The sequence below is a fragment of the Podarcis cretensis genome, assembly GCF_951804945.1.
Source record: "Podarcis cretensis genome assembly, chromosome: 2".
In the NCBI taxonomy this organism is placed as follows: domain Eukaryota; kingdom Metazoa; phylum Chordata; class Lepidosauria; order Squamata; family Lacertidae; genus Podarcis; species Podarcis cretensis.
The window spans coordinates 91034178-91052939 of record NC_137171.1 but is presented as its reverse complement, the minus strand read 5'-3'; the positions used below and the strand labels follow the sequence as shown (position 1 = coordinate 91052939).

At 42.1% G+C, this 18762-nt stretch overlaps 1 protein-coding gene across 2 annotated transcripts in view; it reads right to left on the bottom strand.

Annotated features, from left to right (window-relative positions):
- Window positions 1-647: 647 nt before the first annotated feature.
- Window positions 648-18762, bottom strand: part of RAD18 (RAD18 E3 ubiquitin protein ligase) — a 109883-nt gene continuing 91768 nt past the window's right edge. For both annotated transcript variants that reach the window (XM_079963556.1, XM_079963557.1), the window contains one exon: window positions 648-1298. In XM_079963556.1, the coding sequence (XP_079819682.1) occupies window positions 1205-1298 (94 nt within the window). In that variant the 3' untranslated portion in view covers window positions 648-1204. The remainder of the gene's footprint in view (window positions 1299-18762) is intronic.

The following is an 18762-nucleotide window of genomic DNA, read 5'->3' as shown; positions in this document are numbered from 1 at the left end:
TATGGATGCCACATGGGCACCTGAGACCAAAACATAACCTTTAAAGAGAAGTACAAACCTATAAGGAACAGGTTGGATTCTCTTCTCTGAGCTGGTAGACCATCAGCCAAAAGCACTTCTGCCTACTCCAAACTGAGCTGGTGGTTGTTGTTGGTGTGTCATTCTTCAGAATAGGAAGGGCTTCAAATACTAATAGTTGCTTTATTTTTATTTAGTCTGCAGAAATATAGTGAACTATGCCCAAAGTATTATTTGTACTAAAGTGCAAATTTTTGGGGGGAAACCCCAACAGCCGTGTTGTAGCAGTCACATTTATGAGATAGATGGCTTAGGAAAAGTGTCAAGGAGATTGTCTGTTAGAAGAAAAAAGCATACATGGCCTCATTTCGCATTTATGTTGTTCTCATGCCAAATCCAGAAATGGATTTTTTAAAAAACCTGGGCTTAAAGAGCAGTTTTCAAATGAAAAGGCGAAGTCAGCAAAAATGCAAGTTGTAGGTGGTGGACCTCACCAAAATCAGGTATGCTGCAGACAACATGTATGAGAAAAGGGGGGGGGGTGTCTCCAATGACTCAAGGAAACCATACCACAAGCAGTAAAGAAAGATTTTACACACACTGGAGAGAAAAATAAAGAAGGTTGGTGGTTTTTCGTTTTACATTTTATTAGTTTGTAGTACATCCCAGAAGCAAGCTAGCATTAAGTGCTCTAGTGCTACAGAATGCCAAATAAACGGTCTCTTATAAGAAATAATAATAATATTATACTGTATGAGGTTTTCTAATGTTATTTTTTCCACAACAATCATGTTTTATGCATATTAAAACCGCCACAAAAGTTGGCAAAACGTCTGTATTCTTTTTTTCAAAAAATGAGGTTTGGTTAAGCCAAATCTCTAAGAGATCTCATCAGTAAAGAAATTTGACTGGAATCATATGGCTGATAAATCAGGCAGTGGCAGATCCATCACTTTGTTGTAACTTTGCAAACAATCCCCAAGATTTTCTTTAGTGCAATTGCTCATACCAGGCCTAAGCAGGTTGAAGATGTGGGTGGGAAAGTGAGTCCCAGGTATTATGGAGCAAAGGGGTGATGGGTGGCAAATGATGCAGGTATATGAAAAGCAGGACAGATAAGATTACCTATACAAGTATGTTATATTTTGGAAGTATTCTTAATGCAAGGTAGTATCCAGGAACTTTGCTATTCTTTTCTTCGCTTATGCTTAGGAAGTAACAAGCTGCTTCTAGACTGTTCTGATTTTTGCTTGGTCATTTTCTTATCTGGGAAACTGTTGCTAAAAGAAAAGGAAAAAAAGAGAAAAAATTAATCTTAAAACTGAATGTAACAGAAATGGATAGTAGTTATCTTAAGACTTATGAGTCATAAATACAGTGTAGTCTCTGTAAAGATCAAAAAGAATTTCTCCCCATCTTCAGCTTATCGCATCTACATTATGGGCAAAGGCTGATTAAAATAAGGCAATATTAACATAGCCAAAGGTCAGAAGAAACCACTCAGGATTCTCTAATCCGGCCTCCTGCATGCAGCTCAGATATTTATTACAAAAATCAAATTCACATACTTGAGTTTAGCTAAAGCATTCATTATTGAAGGACATCCAGTTCTGATTTTTAAGACTAAATCAGGGAGAACTGAGCACCCCTCTGTCTCAAAAGTTAATACCCAAAGAGATCATTTTGTACAAATTTTTTAACATTCAATTTCTTTATTATATGACACTGCAGGCCTTATTAAGCCATCTATACTGATGTAGGAGAGAAACCACATGTGGTTGTTTTATAATGGAGATGATGAGTTTGTCCTAATGAACAATACAACAATTTTGAGGGTGCCTGACGGGAGTCATGCAGCCAGTATTGTATCTTTTGGCTTTCCCAACAATGGATCCGGACAGGCGGTTGGAAATACGTCATCAAAGTGGGGATTTGAACAAAATAGCCTTAAGCAATAAAAGCTTACGCCCTAACCTCATGCTGTGTCTTTTCAAACATTAACAGTAATCTGAATATATAATATATGGGGGGGGGAGAGAGAAAACTCAAAATCTACAGATGCTTTCAGTCTCCTGCCGTCCAACCAAGTAAAGTTGTATCCAACGTTAATCACAGCGGATGCATTAAAATTAAAAGTCTTGACTAACTGAGGTCCGTTGACTGCTATGGGTCTACTTTGAGAGTAGAACTGAGTTGGATAAAACGTATGGTCCCAGTGCTAATCAGTAATGTGTCAAAAAGACAGGAACAAAGTTATAAGAAGATCAGATAAATGCATTAAAAAAAATATATCTGAAAGGCTAAGAAAATGGTAAAATGTTGCAGAAGTGGAAATGTTAACTGTGATAATGAGGATCAGAAATGGGCAAGCACAGATACAGGGCCTTATGGAGAAACAGCTCCCCCTTTTAATATTACATAAATATACTAGTGACATCTCGTAACATTTAATTTGAAAAGGAATTTCTGCTCAGTCAGAAAAGGTAATTACATTTTCTCCCATGGTAGGATAAAAACCTCAGATTTCAAAATGTAAAGTGCTACTATAAATAAAGGCTACTATTGGAAAGCCAGAAGACAACAGGAGTGAATGCTGAGGAGGAATTTAAAAAGATAAAAGGGTATATTGATCAAAGCCCAAAAATCTATACACAGTCTGCTATAGTGCTGTCATTTTGAAATGTATTATATTCATTTATTTAAGGCGCAGGGAACATGAGGCCCACTATTCTACCTGGCCCGTAGTACTATTGCCAGGCCCGGCCCACTCTTCTCAGGCCACAGCGCTCACCAACCGTGCACCATGCCCTCCTTGACTGCTTTCACCTGACTGGAATGTGCCCCTGAACTATGATAATGTCTCTTTTTTAACTGGCTAAAGAGGTAGGTGTTGGGATACTGCCAGGGAGATAAAGCCCATCCTGGCCCCCACATCGCCTCCGGACGATCCATCGATCTCCCATAGATACAGTATCAGCAATTAGCGACATGAGCTCCAGAAAATAGCTTGCCACATTCCAGAGCTGATGCACGCTCTATCAGCAGAAATCGTACAGTGAAAGATGCACGCAGGGGAGCATTATTTAGAAGTTTATTCAGCGTTGGTCAGAACAAAGGAAAAAAACATGACTGCCTGCTTGCGTGTTCAGGCACAGAGAGAGAAATGAAAGCATAGACACAACAGAAAAATCCTGTGAACAGGAAATACGCAAACTCTGTGACTCACAAAGCCTGCTCCCTTTTAAGGTGGAACGGAAATATGAAATATCCTAACAGTGGGCAGGCGTCTGTAGAAACCTTTGACATTTTCATGGCTGGAGCGTAGCCTACTGTAGAAAATTAAGAGTCACATCCAACAAGGTGCCTGATTTTCACTGGCATGAGATGCCTGGAAGGCTGACCGTGAGGGAAATGAGGCCTTTGGCTGAAAAGGGTTCCTCACCCCATAAATATTTTATATACTCAAAATATATAAGGATTTAACTTACGTGGGTTTTAAATTTCCAGTGCACCTTCACAGCAAATGAAAGCCTCATGCTTTCACTAAGACCTACAGAACTGCCTTATACTCAGTCGCGCTGGTGGTCCATCTTGCCTAGGTGCCACAGCCACAGAGTTCAGCAGCTAATTGTTTATTTAATAAATATCTTTCCTTTCTCTCAGTGCAGGGCCCAAGGCAGCTCACAGCATAAATGAAAACAGATACAACTAAAACACACAAAGAACACAAATATTTTTTGAAAAGCAATTAAATAAGTAACCCTATTAAAAACACCACTGAAAACCCTCAAAGTGCACACACATCCACACACACAAGTGCAACACCCACTCTCAAGAAGACCTTGTCACAACAGCCCATTAGTGGCCTGCCAGTGAAAAGAAAGCAAAGCCTGGGCCAGCCTAGCCCCCCATGGAATGGAGTTCCACAACCTGAGAGCAGTCCCCAAGGAGGCCCTCTCTCATGTCCTCACCAAATGTGCCTGTGAAGGTGGTGGGGCTGTGAAAAAGATCTTGAAGTCCAGACAGGCTTCTAGAGGGAGTTAAGGCCCTTCCAATATGGTTCAATGTTCAACCAGACTCAGAGTCTGCAGCCAAGGAATTGGACAGGTCCAAGGCTCCGAGTTTGCTCTTGGAAACTGGGAAACCCCTGAGCCTAACGCCAACTGACAGGAACCCACAACATACATGTATGTAGGCATACATAATTTTATTTGCATGCCACCTTTCTATAGTTCAAAACGTGATCAAGAAGCTTACATGAAAACTTAAAAAACTTACAAGAAACTTAACAAATGTCAGAAAGATCAATAAACATCAAAAGTACAGGAGCAAAATAAACAATTTCCACATATTATATATAATATCTAACAAAAATACAAAAATGAATAACAGCCAAAAAAAACCCCCACCCTAAACAATATCCCAGTCCAAGAGTTCAGTAGCCTCAGGTTTTTGTAGCTGGAGTCAGAGTCCTGCCTTCCCAGGCCAGGTGGAAAAGGCCTGCAAGGCAGGGAACAGGTCTTCCAGGACTCACATCCAAGATGGTCTCTGGCCTCTTCAGCAACCTGTCATATCACCAGGGCCCTCATGGGTGCCTTTCCCTGAGCCTGAGGAAGTAAATGCACCCCACGGTGCCTCACTGGGTCAGGTGTGAGGTTACAGAATGCAACAGGAGGAGGAGTGCTCATCTTCAAGTCAAAGGGTTGGCGCTTTAAGAATCTAAGTTACCACAAGGAGTGGAGGAAATGCTTTAAAAAGCTCAGTCTGCTCTCAACCTTCATCGGAACACATTGCTTCCTTGGAGCTATCCATGGTCCTGCAACTCTTGATCTGCCTTAGCCCATGGGACCCTGCACCAGGTCGGTGGCAATGTACTCTGAAAAGCAACAGTTTCAGTGGTAGCCCTCCCCAGTTGTGCTTGGACTACAACTCCTATCATCCCAAATCTTTGCTGATGGTGGCTAAGGCTAAGGCTGATGGGAGATCTAGAAAGCACCATGGCGACTACCTTCTTTTAAGTCTTAGAGAGCAGTCTTTCCAGATCCTGCTTTTCAAGGGCACTTTAATTAGAGAGGTTGGACCTTGTACATGTTTGATACATTTAGCTCTGGCTCCTCCCTGTGAGCTACTTGATTATACGCCAGGTTAAAAGACCATGTAGCTCAGCTGCCACTTTCAATGGCCCCAGGCAATGTTCTTTCAAATATCTGTTCTTCCTTGTATGTCTCATTTGTCCATGGCTGGGAAAGAACCATTTGGGGACACTCCCAAATTAGTCCTCCATTTGTATTTTACCTTTCCTTCAATGCATTCAAGGTTGTTGAGAATAAGCTGCTACGGAACATACAAATAACCGGAGGTACTCTATATGCAAATGGCTCTGAAGATCAGGTCAATAGCCATTCTAATGACTGGGACATGATGGTGTGAATGAGGCTCTTTTGCCTATCCATCGCACTACTTGCTCCCTCAACCCCTGCCCCTTCTGGCTTGTTCGTACAAGGCGGAAAGGCTGACAGAGTGGGCTCATCAGGTGGCCAAGTATCACTGAGTGAGGGGGTGGTCTGCACCACTTTGAAAGAAGCAATGGTGCACGTGCTCCTGGAAAAGGAACCTTCCTGAACCTGAGATATTTGACAACTACCACCCAGGTGCTAATACCCTCCCCCTTTTAGGAAAGGTGCTTGAAGCAGTGGGCGTGGTTCAGCTGCAGGCACTTTTGGAAAAAAACCTGGACCTGTTCCACTCTTCTTTTCCACTGCCAGGTAAGGGTGTTGAGATCACCAAGTAGAACCCAGTTAGTTCTGCCACAGACTGGTGAGCCAGAGCAGGCTTCCATATTGATGCTCCATCAGCTTTTGGAGACCCAACTGCTTAGGCAAGCATTCCCCTAATCTCCTGACATGCTTTGTTTTCATTGCTGCTTTAACTCTAAAACTCGATGTTTCAGCTGGCTTGTTTTCTTGAACGTTTTCTATGTGCATGTTTATTTTGATGCTTTGATGAAATTATTTCATTGCGCATTGCAATTATGTGTCTTTTGTAACTGGTTTTTATACTTGTATACCATTTAGAAGCCATCTTGACAAGCGGTATATAATTGAAGAAATAATAAGATGGAAGCGCTAGCAACAATATCTGGTCTCACATTCTGTACAGTAATGCTAGGAGTCTTTCTGGGAGCTCCCTCCCGAAAGAGGTCTGCCCCATTCCCTTTTTAACAGCCTTTTTAAAGTTGATGAAAACCTTCCTTTTAGATTTTAAATGACTGATATATTGAATTGGTTTTAGCTGTCTCGGGTTTCTATATAATTTTATTACTGCTTTGTGCTTTTCTCCCTTTTTTAAAGGTAAAGGTACCCCTGCCCGTACGGGCCAGTCTTGACAGACTCTGGGGTTGTGCGCCCATCTCACTTAAGAGGCCAGGGGCCAGCGCTGTCCGGAGACACTTCCGGGTCACGTGGCCAGCGTGACAAAGCTGCATCTGGCGAGCCAGAGCCGCACACGGAAACGCCGTTTACCTTCCCGCTGGTAAGCGGTCCCTATTTATCTACTTGCACCCGGAGGTGCTTTCGAACTGCTAGGTTGGCAGGCGCTGGGACCGAGCAGCGGGAGCGCACCCCGCCGCAGGGATTCGAACCGCTGACCTTTCGATCGGCAAGCCCTAGGTGCTGAGGCTTTAACCCACAGCGCCACCTGCGTCCCAATTAAGTGAGGTTTCAAAATGTTAATTGATGGTTTCACCTCTGATGGTGGGTGTCCTTGTGCTCATCTGAGGAAAGGCGACTGTCTGAAGTGAATAAACAAAGTTTCCAAAAATAACTTCCTTATCAAATAATTGAAACTGATTGCAGAGCTATAACAGCCAAGAGAGCCATGAAGTGTACTTACACTAGAGAGAGAAAGAAAATCTTATTCAAAGAAACTTAACAGTCCCTAAGATTACTATCATTTCCCTGTTACCAAGTGGACAGGCAACTATGGACTCACAAGCTCCACCATATGATTCCTCTCATTGCTAACTATTATTTTATAAGAACAGTTTTCACACACAAAATGCTTTCATTTTGCTCACCATTAAAATGCATGTTTCCATACTAGGGCTGAAGTTCAACATTTTACTCAATGAACTAGGAGAAAATTATATTTGCACAGAAATATAGAGTGTTGTTGTTGTTGTTGTTGTTGTTGTTGTTGTTGTTGTTGTTATACACTAGAAAAATGATTGTGAAATGTATGGCACTTATTCCTAAGTGAGACGACTTCTTAAATCTGCAAGCCAGTTTCCAGGAATCCAACATCACAGTTTATGCATCATCTCTAGTTCTACTGCCAAAGGTTGCGCAGGCATCCAGCGTAGCTGTGCCAGACTGGATCACATCAAATTAACACGTAAAGCACTAACTATGCATAATCCCAGAAGGAATGTCTTCCTTTATGGTCACTAATTCCTAGCACATGGTTGCTTCTTCAACTGCACGACAGTAATTGAACAAGACAATAAAAATTGGACAGAAAACAGAAATCACTGATCTGAAAGTCTAAACATGGCATTTCCCCAAATCAGAACTGAAAAATAAATTTGCTGTTTCGTGCTAGAGAGCTGTTGTACACCTTGGTGCATAGCTTGGATAAACATGTGAAGCAGTGGAAGATGAGTTCTAACAAGAACTCAAAATATGCATCAAACTTTGCTACAAAAGTTGCTCAGCTAAAATAAGCGATGCAAATGCTCTACTAATGAAACATATAATTGCTGATGTGCTAATAAGTGTGATTTTTTAAAAAATAAATAAAAAGTTAGGATGTGAGTCAATGTGAGTTCTATGGAAATCAATAGACACAATAACTTTGAGCAAATTAAATTAGCCACAGGTTAGAGGGAAAGGAAGGCTTTCTGCGTATACCTGTAGATGATCTCCTAACCATTCATGCAATTCTCCTTTTCAAGAGATCTGCAAGTGCTTTTCTATGGTGACAGAACTATCATGTTATTTATTTGAACAGAACTACAGCATCGGCAAAAGCCCATTTTACACAATGGAAATAACATGTCTCTCTCTGCTTCCTGGAAGAAGCTGGTAGCCCAGAATCGCTCCCAGCTCAAGAAGAAAAACATGCAAGTGAATGAAAAATAGATTTCTACAGCCTGCATCACAATTATTTTATAAGGAAACCAATCTCTCTTAATTTTAAGTTATTTCAAACTTTCTTCCTTCTTTATTTTTTTCTGCCAATGGATGGGGACTTGTTTGCTGTAACTTCTGAAACTTTGTGACAACCACTGGGAAAAAAAGTCATGACCCACCTGATGAAGACCAATTATTTAGAGCATGAGACCCTCACAGTCATGGTTGTTGGAGAAACAGGAGAGGGCCTTCTTGGTGTCTGCTCCCAGACACCAGAATTCCCTCACTTGAGAAGCTCCTTGCTTTTCTTTAAATTTAGAACAATGATTTTTTTTATCCCAGACTGTGGATGCAGCCCGCTCTGAATGTCCTTCAGCTCTTAAATACAAAGTATGCCAATAAAATTGGATCTTTGGCTGATGAAAATAAATAAAAGACTTAAGCACACTGAGCTCCAAAGAAATACACTCACCCCAGGTCTTAGTAGGTCAGGATCATCTTCCAGGTTGTGGTTTCCCTGTGCAAATTCTGTCCTACTTCAGCATCACCAGGACTAACTTTGCAGACAGTGTTTTGAACACAGTTTGAATTGCATTTCAAATTCTGATTAGTCACAGAGATGGATAATGTTATATGTGCACCAAGCCTGCACCCACCAGGATTCGTCATGTCACATTTGAATGGATCCTGAAATCTTTCATGAGACAACAAACCAGGGTATAGTGGATAATCTTCCCCCTGACACATCAAAATATATCGCAAAGGTCCTTTAGGTCTGTCTCTTAGTTCTGCCTAACAAAGGAACATATAATAACAAGAAAAAACATGGCACTGCTACTACATCCACTAGAGTCTACAGAATAGCTGGAATGTTTTTTTATACACAAAAAAGGGACTTCTGTTATTGCTGCTAGCTTAGCTGTCAAAGTAAAATGTGTCATCAAAGTAAAATTATAAATTGCCTTTAGTAGAAACACAAGTTGTTTGATGAACTACTTACAAAATAAGCTGTTCTCTAAAAATGACTGCTGAAAGCTAAAATATTCGCACTAAAACATGTTGCATTAGCAAACAGGTGGGTTGCTTCTTTTGGTGGGGGAGAAAGAGGAAGAGGAAAGAGAAAGAGAGAGAACCATAGGAAAACCTTACAAGGCAAATCCATAACAATCCAAGAAGCACACGCATGCATACTTCATGTGGCTACACCTGCCCTCCAAAACGAAGGGTTATCTTTCATATAAGCAAAAGTCTGGTAGAATTTCAGCTACGACTGAACTGGAAAGTAGTATTTAAGCATTGTAGCAAAACTACCAGAAGCTTTACAATGAAATGCTTGCTTTAGCTGAGTTTTCTGAATATCTCTGAATAATTCTGTTCCAAAAACCATTACATTTCAGTTTCAATGTCTGAACATTTCCCATTGTTTGTGAGTCACAATTTTTATTTTTGTTTCTTATTTTTACTACCAGCAAAGAAAATACAATTCCAAGAATCAATTTTGTTGGGATTTTAATTTTACCAAGGAATGCGTCCTTGAAATAAAAACCTGGCTGATGGTTAAATAAATGAAAAACACACAACTGTCTGATGAGCATTTTTCATTTGATTCACATTTTCATTTTATTCAATTGATGATAAATTGTATGGCCTGGAAAATCTCAAAATGTTGTATGCGTTTAAATTCCTTGATGTGCCCAGCCCTGAAATTTAAAACACAGCAAAATCAAATGATGTAAAAATAAGTCCAACAATAGGATTTTTCAAATGTCACTAAAACAAACATAAACCCTGCACCAACTAAATTAAACCTTCCATAAATACACTGCCCTTCTATCCACTAGAGAGCAGGGATAACTAACATGGTGCCCTCCAGAATTTGTTGACTACAATTCCCGTCATCCCTGACCATTAGCCATGCTGGATGGGAGTTATAATCCAACAACATCTCTAGGGGGCACCATCTTGGCTACCCTGCACTAGAGAAACAGACTAACTACTTGGGAATCAGGTCCAAAGAGATCAAAGCAAGTAGGTTAGGAAAGAATAATAGATTCTGGCAAATATTCATGGTAAGACTTGGGGAGGAAGCAAAGTACAAAAGTTGCAGTCACACTGGACAGCTATCTTCTCCTATGCCACCAACGAAGATCAGAATGAAGGCAAATCTGAAGACAAAGATGGCAAACTTAAGGAGAGTTCTTTGTTGATGTTAAAACTTTGCACGGTTTACAAAAGAAGAAGAAGAAAATAGGGTGTGTACAAGATAGCTGTTTATTCCCAAAGGAGTCCCATGTAACCAATTTACATACTGACAAAGATGGGGCATAAAATCCAACTAATCAAAACTGTAACAATCCTCAGATTCTCACCATTTCATCCTATTAGTTGCATTATGATAAAGCAGCTTTGAGTGCCCTGTGAGACATTTTCCACTGTAAGAACAGGATGCTTACTTTACTCAACGGATCACTGGCCTGATCCAGTAGGCTCTTCTCATGTCCTGTGAGTGCTTTAGATCAGTGTTTCCCAACCTTGGGCCTCCAGCTGTTTTTGGACTACAACTCCCATCATCCCTAGCTAGCAAGACCAGTGGTCAGGGATGATGGGAATTGTAGTCCGAAAACAGCTGGAGGCCCAAGGTTGGGAAACACTGCTTTAGATGAATGCATTCCAGTCTTTGTCTACAAGGTATGGAGCATTCCCTCAAGCTAACTAACTGTTAGAATCACTAAGTTAAAATCCCCCCCCCCTTTTGCAATGAGGTGTGGAGAACTAAGACTGATGTTGGCTTTTCGGATATAGCTTTTGGAAGCCTAGTTTTGCATGCAGGATCTAATCTAGATTACCTGTGACTTCTACCTCCTGGATAGCTTGTATCTATTGAAGAATCTGGAAAAAATCAAGAGGGATTTCCCTCTTCCGCTTACTACTACCTGCTTCTCTTGGTTTCTTTGCTCCGACTCTAGAACTGCCTCTGGGTGCAATGGCAGTCATTTATTTAACACACACCAGTTTGAAAATGTTTGTAACAAGCACTTTTTGTGGAGCCTTCTGGGCATAACACCTTGCTCCAGACAGTGAAGAGAAGCATTTGCCTAAAGACTTGTGAAATGTTCTGCTTTCTTATTCTTTTTACAAGTTTTAGAACTACTTGCTTCCTTTATGTCTTGATGCCAAAGGGACCCAGATTTCCTTTAAAATAAACTCAATATTACTTTTTAATTGCATATTCTGCCTTGGGGTTTTTCGAGCAATTGTGCACTGACGCCATCCAGATATTATTCATGTATCCAGTCTGGTACAGTCTGGAAGTATCACGCACGCTAGACTGATATACAGAAAATATTAGGGTTTTTATTATATTTATTTTTTACACGAGAGGATTTTTGGAGGCTTTCCTGCAGCCTCTGAGATTTTCATTTTTAGGAAATTAGGTGGAAGGACAGAAAGGTCAGGGAGAAAATCCAGTTTCATCACCAATAACACTGCCACCGTCTTCTAAAGCATAGGGCATTTTCTAAGCCCTGACCAAGATTAACAGTTAAAATAGTCCCTGCCCACGAAATCACAATCTAATAAAGAGAAAGGGAGAAAGTAGTGGAAAGGGGGAAGAAAGCAAACAAATTCAGGTCCCTGTGCTTGAAGCTAGATAACATCAGCATCATGATCTGGTCAGGTGGGCCTTCCTGCATGTGCTTAGTCCTCTATCAGCCTCTATCAGACTAAGGGAGCTGGGCATGTTTAGCCTGGAGAAGAGGAGGTTAAGGGGTGATATGATAGCCATGTTCAAATATATAAAAGGATGTCACATAGAGGAGGAAGAAAGGCTGTTTTCTGCTGCTCTAGAGAAGTGGACACGGAGCAATGGTTCCAAACTACAAGAAAGAAGATTCCACCTAAACATTAGGAAGAACTTCCTGACAGTAAGAGCTGTTCGACAGTGGAATTTGCTGCCAAGGAGTGTGGTGGAGTCTCCTTCTTTGGAGGTCTTTAAGCAGAGGCTTGACAACCATATGTCAGGAGTGCTCTGATGGTGTTTCCTGCTTGGCAGGGGGTTGGACTCGATGACCCTTGTGGTCTCTTCCAACTCTATGATTCTATGATTCTATGATTCTATGATCAGCCCTCAGCCCTCTGGCTAATGCCAGAATCCAGCTCCGAGGTCCCAGGGAGAGTGGTTGCTGGGGTCAAATGTTCTTTCTGGAAGGGTGGGGAAATCAAGCTCCCAGCTGCTGTTCCTTCTCTGGCCAATGGATGGCGGCCAGGCTAATATTCTTACCACTGATGTCCTTCCTGAGAGGAAGCCACCCATTAGCCCTTGGGCCCCTGATGATGGAAGAGGCCAGGATGTCATGGATCCTTCAAAACTGTGTTTTAGATAACAGGCATTTCATCTCTTAGCACAGCCACAGGAATAAAGCCTCATTTTTGTGTTCTCTGTGCTCCTCTAGCAAAACAGATTTTTTGCATCTGCTTACAGTTGATGGCGATCAAGTTCTGAAACTGGATTAAATTAGTGGTTTAATCCAGTAACAAAGAAGTACTCCAAAGTAGTGTTGAACTGCCTATGGGAGCAGACAGGGGAAGCAAAACATGTCAATCATGAATGCAGTTACCTTTTGCTAACTTAAAAAAAAAAAGAGATGGGGGCCCTAAGACAACTGAGCAAGGAGAAAAGTGGCAGAGAATAGAAGCCACAGCCAATGCATTGAAAGGAAGGGGCAGCAAATGTGTTGTCCTCTAGATTTTGTGGGGCTACACCTCCTCTCATCCTTGGCCACTGGCCATGCTGGCTGCAGTTGGTGGGGTCCAACAACATCAGGAGGGAAGTATGTGGGTTACCACAGCTGTAAGGCGGCAAAATGCCAGTCCGTGTGACAAAATCATGGAACCGTTTCCCCACCTTCAATTTTCTTATCATTGTGATAGACACATGAAGTTGGCTATTAAAGGGAGATGCAGGGCTACCTACTGGATTTATTCAAGGCTAGCAGTTGGAATCCAAACTGGAATCACAGTTTGACAGTGTACTGTAGGCCTTCAAAGAAATGCACTCATTTGCAGCTCTTAAACTCTTCTTTAATGCTTAAACTAGAAACTGCTCTCCTCAAAACTTCCTCTATTTTTGGTCTGCATTCACGCTCATTCCAAGGGTCTGGAGCCAAGCAAACAAGACATTTGCCTACTGTGTTCAATTTACTGGCATCTTTTGTGCTTGTCGAACTACCAACCCTCTCCAGCATTTTGCTTACGTAAGTCGCAACAGCAACCAAAAAATTCGGATCTAAGATTATTCCCCCCCCCCCACCAAGGGAGATCATGTCTGACATCAAATCGATAAAGCTAAAAATAATTTTTGACACATAGCATGGATAGATGGTAAAGGCGACTAATTCTGTATCTGAATGTGATGTTTGGAGAAAAACAAGACAATTGATTTTTTACTCCAACTTTTTTTTAAAAAAAACTAACTTGATTGAACATTATTCCAATGGCACAGTTTCATTTGCTTTTTCCAAGAAAGCATCCACTGAGCATTCTTCATGGCAAGGAAGAAAATTATGTGGAGATTACTTTAGCATATTAAGAAGCCAGAAATATTTTTTAAAAAAAACTGGTTTTACATAAACATCACTGAGCAGAGAAGTATGCTTTACAAATGCACAGAACAACATAACAAATATTTAGAAACCTACCCATCACCAGCCTGTGGGATTGACAATTTAGAATTTCATATTCTTATAAATGTGTAAATTTAAATTCTTTTGTTTTGTTTCAGTCTTTTAGATTTCATTACCTGGTTTCTTAAGTGCTCTGGGGTGGGGATTAACTATAATTTGGGGATTTAATGATTCACCTTAAAGACTAGTAAAACAGAGATTTGTATGAATTCCCTCTCACCAGTGATAGTTTTGATATTGACATGGACACTATCACATCATAAAAAACCCCATCCGTTCTCCTAAGTCTCAAAAGAAATGCAAATGTCAGGCAGGCAATGACTCTCCTCAGCCAAAAATCTAAGAATCTGAGTAGCCCAGCTACAGAAAAACAGGACTGTCCAAAGATTACAGCACACAGCACTGAATCTCTCTGCTGCCCCTTTAACTAGGTAAGGAGCTGGGCAGACCAGAAGTGGAAAAGAGGCAAGACATGGGAGGGGAAGATTCAAGGCAAGGCTGTCAGCAGAAGAAAGGGGAAGCTGCTGACACAACACCAGCAGGTTCTTGGCAAAGGGAGTAGGAGTCTTGAGCCTGGGAGCACAGAAGGCACAAAGAGGAAGGTGGGTGCTTTTAGCACAGAAGAGATGGTCTGAAGTAAAGGAAGGGTAAAGAGCAGGGCTTGGGGCTTCGGTGGCGAGCTAGGAGAGGGAAGAACTAGGCAAGCTAGGTTGGGGGGGGCACTAGGTTATAAAAACCTTATAAACACAGAATAATGAAGAGAGTACACAAGCTTTGAGAGTAAGGGAGCCACGAGGAGGTGTCTGGATTAAATGCAGATTCTGGGACTGTCAGGATCCGGGGGATCTTGACATAGGGTTAAGAAACTCATCGCAGGACGGTTGGAGACATGGGGGGGGTGAGTGAGGGTTCAGCATTGACTGTAACCTATCTTTCAGATATTGTCCCAACCTTTTCCAGTTCTAATTATGATTTATCATGTGCTCGTATATAGTAGTGGAAAGTAGTTTTGATCACTAAAGTAGCAAAAAATATATACAGCTAAGGATTCTTATCTACAGTGCAAATATATCCTGGAAAGTATCGTAAAAATATTGAGCACAGGCACAGAGGCGTAGCAAGGTCAGGTGGTACCCGGCGGGGAAATTTTTTTGTCACCCCCCACACACATTGACAAGGGACGCAGGTGGCGCTGTGGGTTAAACCACAGAGCCTAGGGTTTGCTGATTGGAAGGTCGGTGGTTCAAATCCCCGCGACGGGGTGAGCTCCTGTTGCTCGGTCCCTGCTCCTGCCAACCTAGCAGTTCGAAAGCACGTCAAAGTGCAAGTAGATAAATAGGTACCACTCCGGCAGGAAGGTAAATGGCATTTCCATGCGCTGCTCTGGTTCGCCAGAAGCAGCTTAGTCATGCTGGCCACATGACTCAACCCCAGAGTCAGCCACGATTGGACCTAATGGCCAGGGGTCCCTTTACCTTTACCTTTTACACACATTGGACGACTCAGGGTAGGCTTGGGAGTTGCAGGCAGGTGGCGCGCCGAATGTCACCTGTGGGTGCGTCGGCCACGACTCCCAAGCCTCCCCCGAGCTGTCAAAATGAAGGCAAAGCGGTGCAGCTCCCCCCTTCCCCCAATGGCTCAGGGTAGGCTTGGGAGTCGCGGATGGGTAGTGAGGCAAATGTCACCCCCCTCAGCGATGACACCCAGGGCGGTCCATCGCCCCACATCCCCTCCCTATGCCTCTGCATATGCAAACTGAAAAATACTGTTCTAAATTTGTGCTAAAAAATGTCACTCTATTAATATCGCTGTTTTTAGTCTTCGTGTATTTTAAAGTAAAATTGTTGTGTAATTTTATCTTTTTTAAAGTCCCGTGGCCATCCAAATAGAATGTTATGGTTCTTTCCAGTTATATTTTTTTAAAAAGAAGATTTTTCAACTATAAACTGAGTTCAGCCACCTCTGCAGGTCATTCACAAAGAAATAATGGATCACGTGTTGCTGCTTCCAGCAGGTAGTTCCAGTAAAACATATTAATATACTAAATGCATTGCTCTCCTCCAGACCTTCCACTTAACAGCAATTCAGAGAAGGAGCAGTCCACGCAATAACAACTGGAAAGGGAGGAAAAGCTCTGGCTCTTGTTTTGGAAAAGCAATTTTCACAGCTTTCTCACCATGGCCAACTGTGCATCACAAGCTCACAAACTCTCAATCATGAGGGTGGGCAGAACATTGCAGCCACCTCTGAAACTTCTTTTGACATTGTAAATATTAAAGCATAAAGAACTGGAGAAAAGAAATGACCAAGAACTCATCTAAACCAGACTTTCTCAACATGGAGCTCTACAGATGTTGTAAGCTATATAGCCCCATCATACATCTGGAACATACCAGGTGGAAGAAGGCTGATCTAAACTTATATCCACACTGATATTTTCAATAGGCCAACTGGCATGATCTAGAGCAGAGGTTTGCAAACTGGGATCCAAGATTCATTCAGGTGATCTGCGGCATGTCTGTAAAATGCAATTAAAGATTATACAGCATCTAGCACAGCACATTCCAATTACTACAATGGGCAGAAAAGTGGTCCATATTACTGGAAAGGTCTGGGAACCACTGGTCTAGAACCACACAATGTAGTTCTATTAGTGAACCAGGTTTGACACTGCAAGCTGCTTGAATGGGAGACTTTACCTGGGCAAAAGAGTAGCATCCACCGTAGTTAATGAACAAAACCATTCACCTCCTTTACAGACTGAGGCTTCATCCTATGCATACTTACCTGGGAGTAAGCCCCATTAAACACAGTGGGATTTACTTCTGACTAAACACACATGGGATTACAATGCAGCCATCTTACATATTCTTGTAGAATGACTTAAATTGCTGCTGAAAGAAGTAATTATTTCCTCGGAGGATTAACATTTGTTAATACGGTCTCGGATGCAAAACCCTCATTTGCGTTCTCTCTTGAAACCACCCCATCCCTTAATATCCTTGAATAAGGGTGCTGCATTCTGCGTCATACTAGAGCAGATTGGATCAAGATGATTATTCTACAAAAGAACATTTCTGCCACACAATGGGAAAAGCAAAAGCAATTTAAGTTTTACGCATGCTTTCTGCCTAATTTGGTGTTGAGCAAACTACCTCCCAAGTGACGTTATTGCACTTCTAAATGTTATTAGCTACCATCTTCCAAACTGAATCTAACTGCCAGGTTCACATCAGCCTCGAAATCTTACTGACTTGGAGAGGATCTGCAAAGAGGAGTGGGACAAAATACCTCCTGAGATGTGTGCAAACCTGGTGGCCACCTACAAGAAACGTCTGACCTCTTTAATTGCCAACAAGGGTTTTGCCACCAAGTACTAAGGACAGATCGTGAAGCTGAGGCTCCAATACTTTGGCCACCTCATGAGAAGAGAAGACTCCCTGGAAAAGACCCTGATGTTGGAAAAGATGGAGGGCACAAGGAGAAGGGGACGACAGAGGACGAGATGGTTGGACAATGTTCTCGAAGCTACCAGCATGAGTTTGACCAAGCAGTGGAAGACAGGAGTGCCTGGCGTGCTCTGGTCCATGGGGTCATGAAGAGTCGGACACGACTAAACGACTAAACAACAACAAGTAAGTCATCTTTTGCAAAGGGAACAAATACTTATTTCACTCATTATAATGCACATCAATCTCTGACTTTTAACTAGTTGAGTGCTGCAGAACCACCTCATCTATTTTCTTTGTCCACAATTAGGGAGTTTGTATATGCAGACTATAGAGAGAGCTAACACGAACACTGCTCAAATTGAAAGCCCCCCCCCCCCCCGATGGCGAGACATGCTTTTCTTTTCTGATTTTCAAGATCGGAACTCTTTCACCACATTGCCCTTGCCCTTTCCTTACCCATTTCACACAGTACACAACAAGGAGGCTGCAAATTATCAACCATTATTAGGGTACAAGGACCTGGCAGTGTGAACCAGCCCTGATCGACACAGTGATGACTAACAACACATTCATCTCTCAGTTGTGCCTGTACTGACAACACTCTCAAATGTTCCGCTTTATGCATTAACAACTAAGCTCCCCAAATGGCCTTGGCAAGAGATGGGCAGCCCATGAATCTTCCATTCAGCTGCCACAAGAATACACCATCTGGAGAGGCAACCTGAAGAAAGGAAAAGGCACAGTATAATCCAGATACAAAGCAGTCTGTGGGAAATTCTATGCCTGCAGAGATTTTGAGGCTTCTCGTTTTGAATGAAGCAATAGCCAGGCTTCTCCCAAGGACCCCTTCACATCTGCCATCAACCCTGACCGTTGTCCATGTTGACTGGGGCTCAGTTCAACAACATCTGGAGGCACCAGGTTGGGGAAGATTCAGTTCAACAGCCTGTTTCCAAAAGCCACTAGCCAAATGGGTCTGGGAAGTCCACAAGAACGGCCTGAAGGACATCGGCCCCTCCTGCTTTCTGCCACAATCCCACAACAACTGGCATTCAGGAGAATACTACTTCTGAAATCTGGAGGTCCCAGCTAGCAATCATGGCTGATGGTAATCAGAAGGCTTTCCTTTCATAAAGTTGTCTAATCTTTTAAATCCACCTAACCCCGTGACCACTGCCAACTCTTAGAACAAAGCCCTCCTAAAGCAGGCCACCTTTCGTAGTTCAGCAACCTATATCCTACAGTGGCTAACCATGTAAGCCCCCAAACAGAAGCTGAATGCCATAGTCATCTCCTTCTGTTGCTTCCCTGGAATTCTGTGGCACATAGCCTCTGAACAATGGATGTTCCATGTAGCAATCATGACTTATACTCCATAAATTAGCCTAGTCCTCTTTTAAAGTCATCTGAGCCAGTGGCCGTAACCATACCATGTGACAGTGAGTGCCATAAAATGTTACATATACACAATTACTTTCCAGA